A 19,604-nucleotide genomic window follows, 5' to 3' on the forward strand; every position below is an offset into this window, starting at 1 on the left:
CTCTGCTGACACCTTGATTTTAGCCCAGTGAGACCCATTTCAGACTTCTGATCTCCAGAGCTGTATCTGCATTAAGACTGAGGTAATTTGTTAAGGCAGCATAGAAAATTAACACATCATCCAAATGTAGCTAGCTTCTTACCCTAGAGCAAAACAACTGAAAGAAGTTTAAAGTCTTACAGTAATACTGATCAACCCATTATTTAATTCATACCAGGGAATTTCTACAGCGATTACACTTGGCTTCAAGTAAATTCAAATCTTAAAAGTAATAAATGTGAATTGAAAAAATAATTAAACTATATCCATTCAATGTACTGTCATTCTTTTAATGATGAAAATGTCACAGAGTAATAAGGGGTTTTTATTTCAGTATAGGATACAAGAAACATTTGTCAACAGAATATGTTTTTACAGCCTCCAAATAGATTACTTACAAATATTTGCAAAGTTTATTCTTATGGGATTCATGTAGTTTTGTACTTGATGTAACAGTTTACAGAGATGAAAAATTAAAATAGAGCTTCTTATTAGAAAGACAACAGTATACAATTTAGCCCTTGCTAAAGGTATTTGAGAAAAAAGTGGAGATGTTTTTCTTTGCAGTTTATTGTCGCATGGAAGTCCCTCTGTTCTCTACCTCTGCTCCATTCTTTTGGTGTCACTCCAGTATGCTTATCTCCCGATAATGCTCTCTGTGCACTTGCCCTCCTCTGTACGTATCTGCGCCATGGCATCTGGTGTCATTTCTTCTGTCCCGATCTTCACTTGGACTGCGCCGTGGCCGTTTCCTTATTTCTCTTGGCTTGTAACTACCGTGACTTCTGCTCCGGCTTCTCCTGCTCCTCTCATCCCTGCTTTGGCTCCTGCTGCTCCTCTCCTTTCTTCCAGATCCTCTCTTCCCTGGACTCTGGTCATGGCTTCTGGGCTTTCTGTCAGAATCAGAATGGCTCCGTTTGCTATTCTCCCTAGAACTCTCTTGTTTTAAAAACTTAGGCTTTTCCTTGTTACTGTGACTGCAAGAGTGTTCCTCATCCCGTTTTCTCTTCTTAGACTTGCCTGTCTCTTCAGAATCACTGTTGTTATGCCCTGAACGCTTGTTTTTCTTTCTTCTCCTCTTCTGTATTTTTGTCCCTTTGCCGTCGCTCTCGCTGCTGCTTTCTGAACTGTCACTAGAGGAGGAGGAGGAGGACAGTGGGGATGGGGAGGAGGAGGAGGAGGAGGAGGAGGGGGAGGAGGGCTTGTTTTTATGTTTTTTGTGTTTACTTCTGCTCTTCTGAAGCTTTTTCTTTTTTCTATCTTTTTTCTTTTTCTTTTTTTTCTTCTCGAGTCGATCTAATTTCCTGTTATTAGGGAAAAAATAGTAATAGGCTATGTAAAAATAGTCTGTCCTTTCACTGACAAATATAAAATTTTGAATAGACAATACAGTTTCTTAGAAACATTAAAAGTGGTATTTTTTACCACTTTTACAAACACATTCTTTACTTTTATTAAACAACAAATCATTTTCTTCCTTTTATTCAAGGCACATACACAATAAGTTTAAATTAAAAAATACATTAACTGTCTTGGTATACTGTCCTCTATAGTAATGACTATTACATTTTTTTTTTTACTGAATCAGAATTTGAAATTATATAGTATTCTATGTAATCGTCACCGCGGCATAAAGAAAGGTCTGTAACATTAGCTGGATCAATTGCAAACTCAAATATAAACCTCTAATCAATGAAACATTAATTTTATGTATGTACTATTTTAAAATATGTAAATACTAAACAACATTACACTGTCAAAATTCAAGAACATATTCTCCAGAAATTCAGAATAAGAATATATTTTTACATTTTTAATACTCTATTTTAGTTACATAAAAGATCACATATTAGTTTTCAACAATTGTTTAGCCTTATTAAATAAATAATTAGGACAATTCTATTAAGGCATTATGCATTTCTAAAGAGTAATTCACATTCTCAGAAGAGTAACATTTATTTATATGATATATTTGAGTTACTCTGAAATAAAAATGTCCTCACTGGATTCTGTCCAGCCATCCTCAAAACTCCACATATTGAAACAACATGAGCTCCCTCTATTGGACTCACCAGACATTTCTTGGATTCTTTAATCCATAGGTAGTCTGTTTAACGTGATTCATACTTACTTTAAATTTTAGCATTTTCAGCATTCCTCATAAAACTGAGAGTAATACATGGCTCACAATATCTTCTAAGAACAAACTGTATATAAAGATATACAAATCTACTATGAAAAGTAAAACCTACAAATAAATCTATTTCCAAACTAAATTTTCTGAAAAGTGCAGTGACTTTGTGGTATAAGCTGAGTACATAATCTTACATTCATTTTCATATTCCTGAAAGACAAAACTATATTACTGTAGCTGAAGAATAAATCAATACATCAACGTGATACATGGTTTAAGTACCTTAAACTTAGGATCAGAGATGAATATGACCCTAAAATGAAACATAAGAAAAAATGTAGTTGAATTAATTAAACAGACACTTTTTAATCACCTGAGGAGTTTCTGTTTTTGTTTGGTTGTTAGTGACTTTAAAAATTCAACTTCTGGATCTTCTTCACCCTCGCTTGCAACATATTCCTAAATCAACAAAAACATCATTAAATTGCTAGATTAGAAAACAAGTTAGTTGTCAGGAAACATTTACAAATAAGTTTTATATTAGGGACATACTGTTGATGAGTATGACATTTTGGATTGGAAAGTGGAATTCAAAAATTTTTGTAGTCTACCTGCCAAGGAGGATCATAATGCCCTAAGAGATTAAGATGACTGCTTTATCAGGAGAGGACGATACAGAAACATTGACAAAATGTTTAAAGCATGGCTTCTACTCTCCCTCGTTTTTATTTTTTTTAACCTTTCTGCACTTTTATTTTTTAAAAATTTATTTATTTTTAATTGGAGGATAAATGGCTTTACAATTCTCTCTTAAGTTTGAATTTAAACACTTGTGGGTTTAAATATTTTCTTTTTAATTTAGTGAAACATAAAACCCACGAAGGTTGCGAACTTTACAGGAAGGTCAAAACACTCACACTTTTTGCCTTTATAATTTCAACAGTACATTATTAAATATATTAAACAGTACATATACATAATAAATGGGCTTCTCTGGTGGCTCAGAGCTCTCTGGTATTCTCAGGTAAAGAATCTGCCTGTAATGTGGAAGACCCGGGTTTGATCACTGTGTGGGGAAGATCTCCTGCAGAGGGGAACAGCAACCCACTCCAGTATTTTTGCCTGGAGGATCCCATTGACAGAGGAGACTGCATGGGCTTGCAAAGATTAGGACACGACTGCGACTAACACTTCACTTCACTTTATACATAGCAGATGGGTTACACGTACAATCCCTAGCAATGTTTGAGATGGAATGTGACTCTCTCAGAGCAGCACAAGTTTATGCCAGTGGGAGTCTGGGTTTTAGTCTCAGCTCTGTCTCTAAATAGCCCCATGATCTTAGGGAAATCAGTTAACTTCTGTGGGCTCCAGTTTCCTCATTAAATGAAATAAATGGTTTATATTAGAACATCTACAACCCTTTAAACTCAACCATTTCTGGATCTATGTACAGTTTAATCAAGTAACTGTTTAAAATATTTTCCATTATTTTGAAGGGTTTGCTTTTATACACTTCTCATTGGTTCTGTTTAACGTCACTTCAGGGTAAGTTAGCAGGAAGGAAAAAGTTAACAACCTTATCACCAGATCAGTTAGGTATTTTATCCACAAAAACCCAGAGAAGCAGTTTCGTTTATTAAAATATAGGTTTAAAAACAATTTCTCATTTAGGTTAAAATAATAAAGAAGCAAAATCAAGATGTATTTTAGGCATTTTGTTTGCTCTATCTTGCCTTCCATGGATATATGCATATTGGAAAACATTAAGTAGCAATTCACAAGCAATCACATTTAGATTTATAGACATTTTCAGCTTACTGATAAAAAGATCATTACCTGTGATGGATCATTTGCGGTCAAGTTTCTCCCCAGTACATTTCGTTTCAGCGCAAACCCACTGTTTCTCATCTCCGCTATTAGCTCCGAGGGGTGCATCGATGGCCCTGTTCACAAAAATCACAGTTTGAATGTATCATTTATATCTCTCTACCTTTTTCGGACTCCACAGTAGGAATGCAGTTGAAGCTTTGTTAAATAAAATCACAGCTAAATCAACTCAATAATCTTCTGCTGAGCAAATAATCAGATATGATTTTCTAAAACAGCAGTCCGGAGATTCAGAATAGAAAATAATTGCATTTTTCTTTACGTGCTAGGGGACTCTCTTCTTATGTAACTTTGTCATATTGAAAAAGATACACTTAAATGTTATCTTCTTGGTAGTTTTTAGTATAAAATCAAAGCAAAATGATAAAAAGACTGCAACTAAATTTTTAATAGTTATTCTCTCAGTAAGAATTCAATTTAAAAAGAGATACTTTTAAAGGTACATGAGCAATTTATTATTCTAGTTCCCAATTAAAAAATCCTAACCCTTATTTATCAAATACCAATACTGAATACATTGTCATGTGGTTGCTAACTCACACACACACACACACACACACACGCTATCAGTAACCATCGAGTACTTTAGTTATAATCTTGCACATATACATACCCAGAGTTTGAAGCTTCTAGTCATTAGTTTGGGGTTGGTGACAAGCAGTTTTAGGCTGGTTATATGTGTGTATGTGTTATATTTTTTACAAGCTGTTGTTTGCACTTTAGCAAAATCCCCAAACTTTTTGAAAAGTGAGCTTGTTCTGGTAACATAATATGCTCTAAAGACAAATAATATAGGCTAAACACAGATATAATTAACAATAAAAAAATTTTAAACATCTATACTCTTCCCTCAAACATTATTTATGTAAGATAAGAGAGGCTCTTTCCTCCTTTTGCATATTCCAGTTTCACTTTGTTTTCCCTGCCAGAAGCAAATCATGACATTTCATGGAAGGTTTTAAGTTTCTGGCCTAAATCATTACATTGGCTCCAATGAACTACACTGGGCAATGTATCTGGAATACAGGGAAGAATAGGACAGTTCCTGCCAACAAGGAATTCATATGGGAAGTTGGGAGGATGGAGAAACAGTCAGAAACTGATATTCTAGTTTGCTGATTGAATATGTCATCTAATTTCTTTATTCTTTTAACTGCTCTACTGGTCTTTTAACTATTGATACTTATTTGCACACTCACTTACCTGTTACTATAAAAAACAAAAGGAAACAGGCAATACAATTTAAATCTGTTCTCTTGTCCATAGCATCTTTGGTAAAAAGTTTGGTCAGATAAGTTCAGGTGTAGGTCAATAACTCTTATTGGACTCTGGGCTTTACCATTCTATTCATATTAGCAAAAACAACTGAAAGTTGCCTATAGGTATTAGGGAGATAATTAGAAAAACTGCCTATTATTGGAGTAGGGGAAGTATTAATAATGTGATGCTTTTATTTATTGGAGGAAAAAGCCTTATTTATTGAAAACAAAAACATCATAAAGCAGTGCCTTTGACTGATATATTTCATTTTGAAACAACATGATATTTTTTTTTTTATACAATTAGTTCCTGTGGATTACTTTAATGACTTTGAGAAAAATTATTCAATTTGGCTGATAACATTGATAATAAGATGTTATGTAAAAAACTGAATTTTAAATATTAGTATGGACTGCCTCTAAATGGCACTGAAGTGCTAATACAATAGTTTTAAATTAATTATAGAGTGTTCACTTTGGTGCCTTCTCAAATTTCACATGTAGAAACATAATTTTACAAAGTAGAAAATGTCTTTCCTGAAGTGTCAAAACTACATTTCTTTGTCAACAACGTTTTAGATGTTAAATGAATTCAGAAAGCAAACATGTTAAGAATTAGGATAAAAAGCACTTCAGTGAAGGGCTAAAGAGCTTTGGCCATTATGATGAGAGGATACTGATTTCATCAAAAGATGGGTAATTTTAATAAAATATATTAGAAAACATGCTTAAAATTTTTTCATTACAGTACTTCCAACCACTTCAAGAAAATGATCTCTTTTTCCCCAGGCTGACAGAGATTATACAGACTATGAAACAAACATTACTCTTCCATCACTTGTATTTCTGCAAAATCTTAACTGAGATTTTATAGTACATATGCTCAGCGCATACTTCTACACTGTAAGACTCTAAATACAGTGATTAGTGAAGAATCTAACAAACAGTACTCAATAAATAAAATAACTATTTTTTTGTCAGTAGCTATAACCATTTAGGATTATTTTATATATATATATATATTTTTTTTTTTAAACAAAAAATGCTCTTGATAGTAACATTTTTCAAAATCCAGACTTATTCACTTCATTTGGTACTTAAACTTCCTCCTTCTATCATCACAAGTTCTAGGTTTAAAAGATGTGACATATCAAGTTTAACTAAGATATATTTAGCAAGATATCTTTATACTTTCATGTTATTGTGATAGTGGCTAGGTAGAGTTAAACTGACAGCCATGACTCCAGCTGAGAGCTCAAAATTTAATATAATAGATTATACAGATATGTTTAAAAGACAGATTTTGCAAATATATTCAAATGCAAAATGATTACTTTTTTTGGATACCTTAATAATTTAAATTACACATGTAGCTGGGCTTGAGGAATGTTTGGTTTGCTCTTAAATTTGCCATGGCAGAATGATTCTAGAGAACTCAGAAAAAAGGGCTTCTGCTGCTGCTGCTAAGTCGCTTCAGTCGTGTCTGACTCTGTGTGACCCCATAGACGGCAGCCCACCAGACTCCTCTGTCCCTGGGATTCTCCAGGCAAGAACTGTGGAGCGGGTTGCCATTTCCTTCTCCAATACATGGGTGCACGCTAAGTCGCTTCAGTCGTGTCCGACTCTGTGTGACCCCATAGACAGCAGCCCACCAGGCTCCTCTGTCCACAAGATTCTTTAGGCAAGAATACTGGAGCGGGTTGTCATTTCCTTCTCCAAGAAAAAAGGGCGTTTGTTTTAAAACGTAGATTTGTAAGGTCCTTTCTAGATCACTTCAGCCAGGTTGGGTTAAGCCTCCATAGCCTGAAAACCAGTATTCCAAATTAGAAAAGCAGGTTCACGGAAGAAACTGTTTTCAGCATTCATTGATTTTGCAAACTTGCTTTGCTATGATATGTGGGTAAATATCAAAATACTGATTGTGACTATAGTTTGCAGTTCTATGTCCTGATTAGACCCAGACTTTATTCTACTAGAAAAATACCATGAAGTCAATGTCACAGAAAAAAATTCTCCGAAGGCAAATTACATTGTACTAAAATCATGTTTGTGAAGGGTTTAATTTGTTCATTAAGAGCATTCATTTTTATAGAACTAAGTAAAAGCAACAGAAGGTAAAAAATCTTCTGTAGTAAAATAGGTATTTTATCAGAGAATAATATAGGAATCAAAACCGCTGGCTGTGAGAAAGGCCCTGTCGCTGACTTCACAGAGGACAGCAGTCCAGGTGAATGCCACACACCGCACAGGAGGGAGACTAATGCTAAAGGCAGAGACACTTCCTGTGTTTCACTGTTAACCCAGGTCCATCTGCTTTTCCTAAGACAGAGGTATCTGCCTTTCAAAATTCATCACTCCTCTCAAACAAAGCATTACCTTCTACTATTTTACGGCATCCAGTGGGAGAAGAGAGGACACTGAGTTCTGAGTTCTAGGTTAAGAATAGCTGTATTAGAAATACTTTGCCCTCCTTCCCCCAAATACACTAATTTAATTTATAGGATGCTACTGTTTACTGGCGCAGTGAACAACACAAACTGTTTGCTGGGACTAAAATGCTATTCCTAGAGTGAATATAATTTTGTTTGCAATGACAAGGGTGATCAATTTTTTTCCTTCTTGTTCTGTGTGTGTATTTTAACTTTATATAATGAAAAAATCTCAAACTTAGAATAATGTAAAGAGCTCTATATATTCATCACACAGCTTCAACAATTATCAATATTTTACCATTCTTGTTCTATTTACTACCTCCAAAGTATTTTTGTTTCTTTTTTGATAGTGTATTTTCTCCCTCTCCTTCTCTCTTTTTGAGGTATAAATGACCCATCTTAAATCTCTTTTAATCTAAAAAAAGTAGCCATTTTTCCTCCATATGCCCTCTTTATTGCTATTCATTTGTTCAAGAAACTGGGTCATTTTTCCTGCAGAATTTCCCCCATTCTGGGCAGTGATGTCATTTAATATGTTCTTTTGACCCTTGTATTTCCTGTAAATTAGCAGTTAGATCTAAAGGCTTATTATTAAATTATCTGGGTATTTTATAACACATACTTTAGGGGAATAATGGAAGGTTTTCTAAAGTTTGGATTCAGGAAGATGACACCTGAAAACAAACACATTTTTGCTAATGAACTAGACTAAGGAAAAAAGGCTGAGACTTCAACTTGGTAAGTTCTTGGTTTCACCATGTTATTTACTGTGGTCATGACATAAACCTTAAAAATGTATATGTTTGAAAATAAACCCCCAAACACATCACAAATAAATTATGATTCTTATTTCCATGTAAAGTACGACATTTACTTCTTCTTTCTTTCTTGAAGTTAAATTGACTATATATTGTGAAAAATCCACACTCCCTGTCACTAAAAAGGACACTTAGAAACACTAGTTATGTACGTGATCAAGAGGGAGAATTATCGAAATTATATTACACTTGTATTTGATTCATAATATTATCTAACCTTTTTGCTTTAAAGAAAGCTTATAGAAAGTTATCTTAAAAAAAGACTGTAAAGGGGCACAGTAGGAGCGTGCAGCACACGTCCCAGGGAAAAAGTGAACAAAGCTATTAATAAAGTGTGTGGGTGATTTTTATTTATATAGATGAGAATGTTTTATGTATGATTTTCTAAAGGTTATGCAAGAACCAATTGTACTGAATTGTAATAAAACTGCTCCATACTGGGAATTTTCCTGACACACTGCCAGTTCATCTTAGTGGAGGTTGGAAACAATAGGGTTTTTTACTGCCCTTATCCAAGTTCATCCTGAAGAAAGCTAATCTGATCTCTATTAAGACATACAATACAAAGGAAAAATTAAACATTTCATTTTTGTCTGTGTGTCTGGAAAATACACAAAAGCAAGGAAAGGTAAAACTGCTCCTACTGTATGCTAGTGAAAAACACTGTATTAAAAACAACTTTGCCTTACAGAATCAATAATGTTAAAGATATTTGAGTTTCATTTGATTATATCTTTACATTTTCAACTTAATTTACATGCAGATATTTCAGTGATGATACATCTATCACTAAATATTATAATAAAGTGATAAAGATAATAAAGTGAATTCACAGTTCTAGAGAACAAAGAAAAATCACTTGTGTTGTGATGAATATGAAGTATTAGAGGTCAGCACTAAGTTTTAAAGAAGTTATGAGAGTATGAACACTCTTGAAAAGAAATGCATCCATGAACTTCAAAAACATTATGTTGAGTCAAAGAAGCCAGACACAGAACACATACTGGATGATTCCATCTATATGAAGATCATGAACAGGTAAAAGTAACACGGGATTAGAAATTAGAGTGGTAGCTGTAGGTGGAAGAGGCCGACTGCAAAGGGGACTGAAGGGTATTTACTAGGTGACGACAACGCTCCATGCTCTAAATCTTGTTGGAGAAATTCATTACATGGATGCATACATTTGTCAAATTCAAACTAAATTTAAGACCAGCGATTTTACTTAAAAATATATCCAGTCAGTCAACAGTGGAGCTTTCCTGCTGGCTCAGCAGTAAAGAAACTGCCTGCCAATACAGGAGACACCAGTTTGATCCCTGGGTGGGGAAAATCCCCTGGAGAAGAAAACAGCAACCCACTCCAGTATTCTTGCCTGTGAAATCCCATGGACAGAGGAGCCTGGCGGGCTACAGTCCATGGGGTTGCAAATAGTCGGACACGACTTAGTGACTAACAACCACGAACAACAGCATTCAACAGTAATTACTGAATGACTAAGTTACTATAGACTTTCACTACATTTCTAAACTAGGTCTCTCTAAAACTATGGAGAGACCCCTGCATAAGGAATTATAATTTGACATAGAAAGTGATTTTATAAATCAATATTAAGTATTACTGAGGGCTTATTATTTTATCTCACTAGGTACTTGAGAAATACAGAATAGAGAACTTAGTTTTTGTTTTCAATCTTTTTGGGAAAGCTAGTTCATATAAAAGAATAGGAAATATATAAATTGTAAATTTGTGTTATACATTCAGAGAATAAGATGATAAATAAGATAATGTTTAGTATACTTAAAGCCTAACGATCAGTCACTAACTATTATTTACTAAGCATGTACATTGTGCAAAGCATTGGGAATATAACGATAAATGAGATACAGGACCTATTTCAGAAAAGCAATACTTTCTAGGAAAGAATTAGAAAGTGAGTTTGACTTTCAAACTCTTAATATAAGGTTTAGGAAAAGGTAAAACATAGGGATTTTAAATAAGTGGAATGTGATTAAGATTCATGTTTGGGTAGAATTATTTCTAGGTAGGTAGACTACCTAGATCAGGTAGACTACATATCATTCATTCTCCTTTTCCCGGGTAATCACTAATTTCCTTTACTTGACGTTGGCAGACCTTGAGTAGATGGAATGATATTAACAGGAAGAGTCATGTAAGAGAGTTATGACTGTGATCTGAGAATCATTAACACCCCTTTGAGATTATGGGAGGTGTAGCCTCCACTAGCCTCATACATGCCTTTTAACACAGAGCCAAACCATTTACTGAGAGAATAGGATTGCAATTAATTTGTTAATATCAATGGAATTTTAAGGCACAGCCGCTCTAACAACAAATTTAATCACTGAATTATACCAGTGCTTATGGACAGTTCAAAATTACTCACTGGTCAAGTGCATCAATCTGACCCTTTAAATACTAGGAACTGACAAGTTTTACTGGTTACCCTTTGGTAACCATATAGTTTTGTTTCCTATGTCTGTGAGTCTATTTCTGTTTTGTAAATAAGTTCATACTATTTTTTTAGATTTCACATACAAATGATAACATATAATATTTGTCTCCCTGTCTGCTTACTTCCCTTAGTATAATCTCTATGTCCATCCATATGCTGCAAAGAGCATTATTTTTTATTCTTTTTTTATGGCTGAATAATGACCAACAAGGGCTTAATTTTCAAAATATACAAAGAGTTCACACAACTCAATAACAAAAAACCACACAACTACATATTAAAGAAGAGAAGAAATGGTGTCTAACCTTCCTTCTTTATTTTGAGGTCAATCCTTTATTTATTAGTTTCAGTATCTGCCTACTTGAGGAACTTACCTTTAAAGAGATTCTGGTAATACTTTTTCTGCAGTAGAATTATGTTGAAGGATTTAAGAAAAAGTTCTGCCATCAGATGTAATGCTGTCTCAGTGGCTATGCTGGGAGGATTCAACTTCTTCAAAGCATTACACAGAAGAACTCAGTAACAGATACAGTGGGATAGGCCAGACAGTCAACTGAGTTTATCATCTTTTTAAAGAAAATCACTCCAGCATGCTCCTAGGTGTCTTTCTAGTACAAGCTTATGATCAGACAATTATTTTGTTAAATTTCCCAAACATGTTCTCAAGCAACAAAACTTCCTCCCACATGAAAGACTGATGGAAAGATGGAGGAGCAGCATGTGGGAGCTCTGTTGCAGAAAACTGCTATCAGTGCTACAGCTTAGTGTAACTTTCTTCAAGAAAAACTCAATCAAATCTTAGGGGAAATAAGGCAAGGAAAAGAGTACTGACATGCAAACAAATGTTTGCAACAAGTATAAAATAATACCTCAATTTAAGCTACTTATTAATTTTCATATTGTTTAAACACACTAAAAGCTTTGGCATAAACAAGAATGGATACAGACACCTGAAACATTAAGTATCAAACATCATTTTGGCTGTTAGAGATATGGCGGGAACTCTTATTTAGGCATTAATACAGAGAAAGAAATTTTGTATATGTCAAGAATATCCAGTGGCACCATTCTGAACTTAAAATTTACTTTTATTAGAAATGTGAAACTTACCATGGTATCATATAGTCTTAAATTACAGCTAAGTTTAAAAAAATGGCAAAATAACTTTAAATATATGGCAACTCAGACTTAAAAGCAATACAGAGATCAATTTATCTGGATCAGAAACCAACAGCCAACAACTGGTAGATATACCTAGACGATAACCAAGTACTGCCAGAGACTGGGCAAGGACTAGCTGAAGAGATGAAAATTCCTGGGGCCCAACCTTAAAGGGGCCCTGACACTTTTGTGAGTTCTACTTCCAGAAACCCCATCAAGTTCTCACTGTCAACAGCAAAGAACAATCCCCTTGTACTTCCCTTCCAATAGTGGGAAGGGAGAAGTAACTATATTGAAATATGCCCAGAGCATTTTGTTGCCTTGAACAAGTACTTAACCTCAAAGGAAGCTATGGCTCAGTGGTAAAGAATCCACCTACCAATGCAGGAGATGAGGGTTAGAGTCTTGGATTGGGAAGATTCCCTGGAGAAGGAAATGGCAACCCACTCCAGTATTCTTGCCTGGAAAACCCATGGACAGAGGAGCCTAGTGGGCTACCATCCACGGGGTTGCAAAGAGTTGAACACGACTTACTGACCAAGCAACAACCACAATAACCTATGTGAGGGAAGAAAGAAGCTGTATGAAGTGAAGGGAAAAAAGCTGAGAAACACTTGTGAAGGTTACAGCCCAGGGGCAGAGGCTTACTAAAAGAGTGAAACTTAGTCACAGAATTATATGACGGAATGTTTCCCCTTCCTTCCCTCATATCTTACCACTGCATCAGCAGGGTTCCTGTAAAATATCAGATTACAACTGAAGCCAGGCTCAGCCTCTATTAACAGAATCTGTAGGAAAACCCAAAGATAAAAGAGGAGACAAAAGGACACCAGAGGAAACTTATCCTTTAAAATTTACAGCTACAACAAAGAGTAAGAAGAATCTAACTCCTAGCCAGACAAACATAAAACCTCACTCTAAAGGCCTATTTACCTTGGTTCTGTCTACCTGATACAGTATGTCTGGCGTTCAACCAAAAATTATAAGTTTGCTAGGAGGCAAAAACCATAGTCTGGAGAGACAAAGCAAGCATCAGAATCAAACTCAGCTATAATGAAGATTCTGGAATTATCAGATTGGGAATCTAAAATAACAAGATTCATATGCTAAGGGCTCTAACAGCAAAAGTGGACAACATGCAAAACAGATGGGTAATGTGAGCAGAGAGATGGAAACTCAGAGAAATAATCTAATGGAAATGATAGGGAAAAAAAACACTAACAGAAATAAAGAATGCCTTTGATGAGCTCATCAGCAGACTAGGTGTAACTGAGGAAAGAATCAAGAAGCTTTTAAGACAGGTCAACAGAAGCTTCTCAAACTGAACAGAAAATTTTTTAAAACATGGGCCTCACATGAGGGAGTCAGAATATCCAAAAACTGTAGGACAATTACAAAAGGTGTAACATATGTACAATAGGAATACCAGAAAGAGATAAAAGAATGGGAAAAAAAACCTGCAATAATAATGGCCGAGATTTTTCAACACTAATGATGGATTCCAAAACACAAATCCAGGAAGTTCAGAGAACACCAAGCAGTACAAAATACAAAACAATCCATACCCAGGTACATGATACTCAAACTGCAGGAAATAACAGATTCAGAGAAAGATGAAAGATGTCAGAGGGGGAAAAAACTTGAGAGAGGAACAAGGATAAGAATCCTATGAGACTTCTCTTAGGAAACCATTCAAGTAAGGAGAGTAGGCTGAACTATTTAAAAGTTGAAAGGAAAAACCCACTAGTATAGAAATTATCCAGTACCCAGTAAATTATCCTTCAAAAGAAGAAATACAAGATAAATATTTTATTCTTCTTATTCTTAACTGATCTAACAGATAACACCTTATTCAAAATGATAACTGCAATAATACATTGGATGCGTTATATTAATAACTATGGATAAATGAAATGTATGCAGCAATGTTGCAAGAGATAGGAGGAAGGAACTGGTAAACCCAATTGGTTTACTCTGTTATAAGACACTGGTACTATGTGTGAAGTGGTATAGAGTTATTTGTAAGTGGACTTAGGTTAGTTCTAAATGTATACTGGAAATTCTAGGATGGCAACTAAAAAAGCAAGCATAAATGATATGCTACGAGAGGACAGAAAATGGAATCACATAAAATACTCAATTAAAACCAGAGAAAGCAAAGAATGGAAGACAAAAACAAAGAACAAGGGCAACAAATAGAAAACAATTATAAATATGGTAGATCTTAATCCGGAGAAGGCAATGGCAACCCACTCCAGTCCTCTTGCCTGGAAAATCCCATGGACGGAGGAGCCTGGTGGGCTGCAGTCCATGGGGTTGTGAAGAGTCGGACACGACTGAGCGACTTCACTTTCACTTTTCACTTTCATGCATTGGAGAAGGCAATGGCAACCCACTCCAGTGTTCTTACCTGGAGAATCCCAGGGACAGGAGCCAGGTGGGCTGCTGTCTATGGGGTCGCACAGAGTCGGACACAACTGACGCGACTTAGCAGCAGCAGCAGCAGATCTTAATCCAATTGTATCCATAATAGATTTAAAAAACATCCAACTATATGTTGCCTACAAGAAACCCAGTTTAGGGTGTCTTAAAAAGTGGGGTCTAGTCCTGCCTCAGTTTACTGTGCTGTTTCCCTAGTTGGCTCTCAACCCTCCATCAGATTGTATTGCTCCTAAATCGCTAACCCCCACCTCTTTGCAATCCCTCTTTCTTGGTCAATAATCTCAACTCCTACATCACAAGGAAGCTGTGAGAAAAAAATCCTCCACCCTTTCTTGCCTTCCTTCATCTGCAGACCTATCCACGCCTCCTGTTGGTTCCCCCTCCAGGCACTTGGCCCCTTCCGGTGAGGGAGTCATGGCCCTTGACTCCATCATCTGTCAGTCCTTCTGTGAGACCACTTGACCAAATTTAGTGCACATGTGGAATGTTTTACAGAATTTAAAGCATCTTTTAAAATTGGATTTTATCCTTAATTGCTTATTGTTCCACTTAAGATTAAAATAAATAATAAATAAAATAAAGTAATAAAGCATTACATCAGCAGTATGATTTAGTACTTGCCGAAGGTATCTTTTGATCTCTTGGTTTTATTAAAATTGATTTATTAATTGCTAGACAATTATTTGCATGAAATCTCACATTGATCTCAACAAAAGATCAGAATTAAAACTCTTAGGTAGATACAAAAACTATATAGATTGTTTTCATTTTTGTTTCTGTAATGTTTATGATACCTTTTAACTTTTAGTTTTGACTGCCTTGATTATGTGACTTTTCAATAAAAATTTTCAGTCTTAAAAAAAAAAAAAGAAACCCAGTTTAAAGACACTGAGGGAAAAAAAAAGATTAAAAGTAAAGATATAGAGAAAGATATACCATGCTAACACTAATAAAATAAAGCTGGAGTGTCACTTTATTTTCAGATAAAGCATATTTCAGACCAAGGAATATACTTTCAGACCAATCCTTTATGAAAGATAAACAGAGACAATTACATAATGAAAATAGGGCACATTAACACATAACAATCCCAAATGTGTATGCACCTAGTAAGACAGTATTAAAATACGTGAGGCCAAAACTGATATAAATGTTTTCAGAAATAGATAAATCCCCTATCATAGTTGGAGTGAACTTCAGGACTCCTCTATCAGAAACTGACAGATTTACCAGGCAAAAAATCAGCAGGACGTAGTTGAACAGCACCATTCCCATCAATTGGATCTAGTTGTTATTTATTGAGCACTTCATCCAATCAAAGCAGAATATACATTCTTCTCAAGCTCATATGGAAAAGTCACCAAGACTACATTCTGAGCCATAAGATACACCTTCAGTTCAGTTCAGTTCAGTTGCTCAGTTGTATCTGACTCTTTGCGACCCCATCAATTGCAGCACACCAGGCCTCCCTGTCCATCACCAACTCCCGGAGTTCACTCAGTCTCAAGTCCATTGAGTCAGTGATGCCATCCAGCCATCTCATCCTCTGTCATCCCCTTCTCCTCCTGCCCTCAATCCCTCCCAGCATCAGAGTCTTTTCCAATGAGTCAACTCTTCGCATGAGGTGGCCGAAGTACTGGCCATCATTCCTTCTAAAGCATCATTCCTTCCAAAGAACACCCAGGACTGATCTCCTTTAGAACGGACTGGTTGGATCTCCTTGCAGTCCAATGGACTCTCAAGAGTCTTCTCCAACACCACAGTTCAAAAGCATCAATTCTTCCACGCTCAGCTTTCTTTATAGTCCAACTCTCACATCCATACATGACTATTGGAAAAACCATAGACTTGACTAGACAGACCTTTGTTGGCAAAGTAATGTCTCTGCTTTTTAATATGCTGTCTAGGTTGGTCATAACTTTCCTTCCAAGGAGTAAGCGTCTTTTAATTTCATGGCTCCAATCACCATCTGCAGTGATTTTGGAGCCCAAAAATAAAGTCTGACACTGTTTCCACTGTTTGCCCATCTATTTCCCATGAAGGGATGAGACCAGATGCCATGATCTTCATTTTCTGAATGTTGAGCTTTAAGCCAACTTTTTCACTCTCCACTTTCACTTTCATCAAGAGGCTTTTGAGTTCCTCTTCACTTTCTGCCATAAGGGTGGTGTCATCTGCATATCTGAGGTTATTGATATTTCTCCCGGCAATCTTGATTCCAGCTTGTGCTTCTTCCAGCCCAGCGTTTCTCATGATGTACTCTGCATATAAGTTAAATAAGCAGGGTGACAATATACAGCCTTGACGTACTCCTTTTCCTATTTGGAACCAGTCTGTTGTTCCATGTCCAGTTCTAACTGTTGCTTCCTGACCTGCATACAGATTTCTCAAGAGGCAGATCAGGTGGTCTGGTATTCCCATCTCTTTCAGAATTTTCCACAGTTTATTGTGATCCACACAGTCAAAGGCTTTGGCATAGTCAATAAAGAAGAAATAGATCTTTTTCTGGAACTCTTTGCTTTTTCGATATCCAGCGGATGTTGGCAATTTGATCTCTGGTTCCTCTGCCTTTTCTAAAACCAGCTTGAACATCTGGAGGTTCACGGTTCACATACTGCTGAAGCCTGGCTTGGAGAATTTTGAGCATTACTTTACTAGCGTGTGAGATGAGTGCAACTGTGCGGTAGTTTAAGCATTCTTTGGCATTGCCTTTCTTTGGGATTGGAATGAAAACTGACCTTTTCCAGTCCTGTGGCCACTGCTGAGTTTTCCAAGTTTGCTGGCATATTGAGTGCAACACTTTGACAGCATCATCTTTCAGGATTTGAAATAGCTCAACTGGAATTCCATCACCTCCACTAGCTTTGTTCCTAAGGCCCACTTGACTTCACATTCCAGGATGTCTGGCTCTAGGTCAGTGATCACACCATCGTGATTATCTTGGTCGTGAAGATATTTTTTGTACAGTTCTTCTGTGTATTCTTGCCACCTCTTCTTAATATTTTCTGCTTCTATTAGGTTCATACCATTTCTGTCCTTTATCAAGCCCATCTTTGCATGAAATGTTCCCTTGGTATCTCTAATTTTCTTGAAGAGATCTCTAGTCTTTCCCATTCTGTTGCTTTCCTCTATTTCTTTGCATTGATCGCTGAAGAAGGTTTTCTTATCTCTTCTTGCTATTCCTTGGAACTCTGCATTCAGATGCTTATATCTTTTCTTTTCTTCTTTGCTTTTTGCTTCTCTTCTTTTCACAGCTATTTGTAAGGCCTCCCCAGACAGCCATTTTGCTTTTTGCATTTCTTTTCCATGGGGATGGTCTTGATCCCTGTCTCCTGTACAGTGTCATGAACCTCGGTCCATAGTTCATCAGGCACTCTATCAGATCTAGTCCCTTAAATCTATTTCTCACTTCCACTGTATAATCATAAGGGATTTGATTTAGGTCATACCTGAATGGTCTAGTGGTTTTCCCCACTTTCTTCAATTTAAATCTGAATTTGGCAATAAGGAGTTCATGATCTGAGCCACAGTCAGCTTCTGGTCTTGTTTTTGTTGACTGTATAGAGCTTCTCCATCTTTGGCTGCAAAGAATATAATCAATCTGATTTCGGTGTTGACCATCTGGTGATGTCCATGTGTAGAGTCTTCTCTTGTGTTGTTGGAAGAGGGTGTTTGCTATGACCAGTGCATTCTCTTGGCAAAACTCTATTAGCCTTTGCCCTGCTTCATTCCATATTCCAAGGCCAAATTTGCCTGTTACTCCAGGTGTTTCTTGACTTTCTACTTTGCATTCCAGTTCTCTATAATGAAAAGGACATCTTTTTTGGGTGTTAGTTCTAAAAGGTCTTGTAGGTCTTCACTGAACCGTTCAACTTCAGCTTCTTCAGCGTTACTGGTTGGGGCATAGACTTGGATTACTGTGATATTGAATGGTTTGCCTTGGAAATGAACAGAGATCATTCTGTTATTTTTGAGATTGCATCCAAGTACTGCATTTCAGACTCTTCTGTTGACTATGATGGCTACTCCATTTCTTCTAAGGGATTCCTGCCCACAGTAGTAGATATAATGGTCATCTGAGTTAAATTCACCCATTCCGGTCCATTTTAGTTCGCTGATTCCTAGAATGTCGACGTTCATTCTTGCCATCTCCTGTTTGACCACTTCCAGTTTGCCTTGATTCATGGACCTGACATTCCAGGTTCCTATGCAATATTGCTCTTTACAGCATTGGACCTTGCTTCTATCACCAGTCACATACACAACTGGGTATTGTTTTTGCTTTGGCTCTATCCCTTTACTCTTTCTGGAGTTATTTCTCCACTGATCTCCAGTAGCATATTGGGCACCTACTGACCTGGGGAATTCCTCTTTCAGTATCCTTCATTTTGCCTTTTCATACTGTTCATGGGGTTCTCAAGGCAAGAACCCCGAGGTCAGGGGCGGTGGCTGAGAGGAGCAACCCCACGTCCAAGGAGCAGTGGCTGCGTGGGCACAGGAGGGCCGAGAGGAGCTACTCCATGTTCAAGGTTAGGTGGGGTGGCCAGTGAGGAGACACTCCTTGTTCAAGGTAAGGAGCAGCGGCTGCGCTTTGCTGGAGCAGCCGTGAAGAGATACCCAACATCCAAGGTAAGAGAAACCCAAGTAAGGCGGTAAGTGTTGTGAGAGGGCATCAGAGGGCAGGCACACTGAAACCATAATCACAGAAAACTAGTCAATCTAACCACACAGACCACAGCCTGGTCTAACTCAATGAAACTAAGCCATGCCCTGTGGGGCTACCCAAGACAGACGGGTCATGGTGGAGAGGTCTGACAGACCGTGGTCCACTGGAGAAGGGAATGGCAAACCACTTCAGTATTCTTGCCTTGAGAACATACACCTTAACATTTATAAAAGAACGGAAATCATACAAAGAGTGCTCTGAGACCAAAATGGAATTAAACTAGAAAC

At 36.6% G+C, this 19,604-nt stretch overlaps 1 protein-coding gene across 1 annotated transcript in view; it reads right to left on the bottom strand.

Moving 5' to 3' along the window:
* Window positions 1-433: 433 nt before the first annotated feature.
* Window positions 434-19,604, bottom strand: part of CIRSR (corepressor of RBPJ and splicing regulator) — a 41,650-nt gene continuing 22,479 nt past the window's right edge. Inside the window, 4 exon segments of the mRNA XM_086359049.1 lie at window positions 434-686; window positions 689-1,343; window positions 2,547-2,632; window positions 4,013-4,119. Coding sequence (XP_086215175.1) covers window positions 564-686; window positions 689-1,343; window positions 2,547-2,632; window positions 4,013-4,119 — 971 coding nt within the window. The 3' untranslated portion in view covers window positions 434-563.

This window comes from Bos grunniens, chromosome 2, assembly GCF_055505025.1.
Source record: "Bos grunniens cultivar Pamir isolate PY7600 chromosome 2, Bosgru_T2T1.0, whole genome shotgun sequence".
NCBI lineage: Eukaryota > Metazoa > Chordata > Mammalia > Artiodactyla > Bovidae > Bos > Bos grunniens.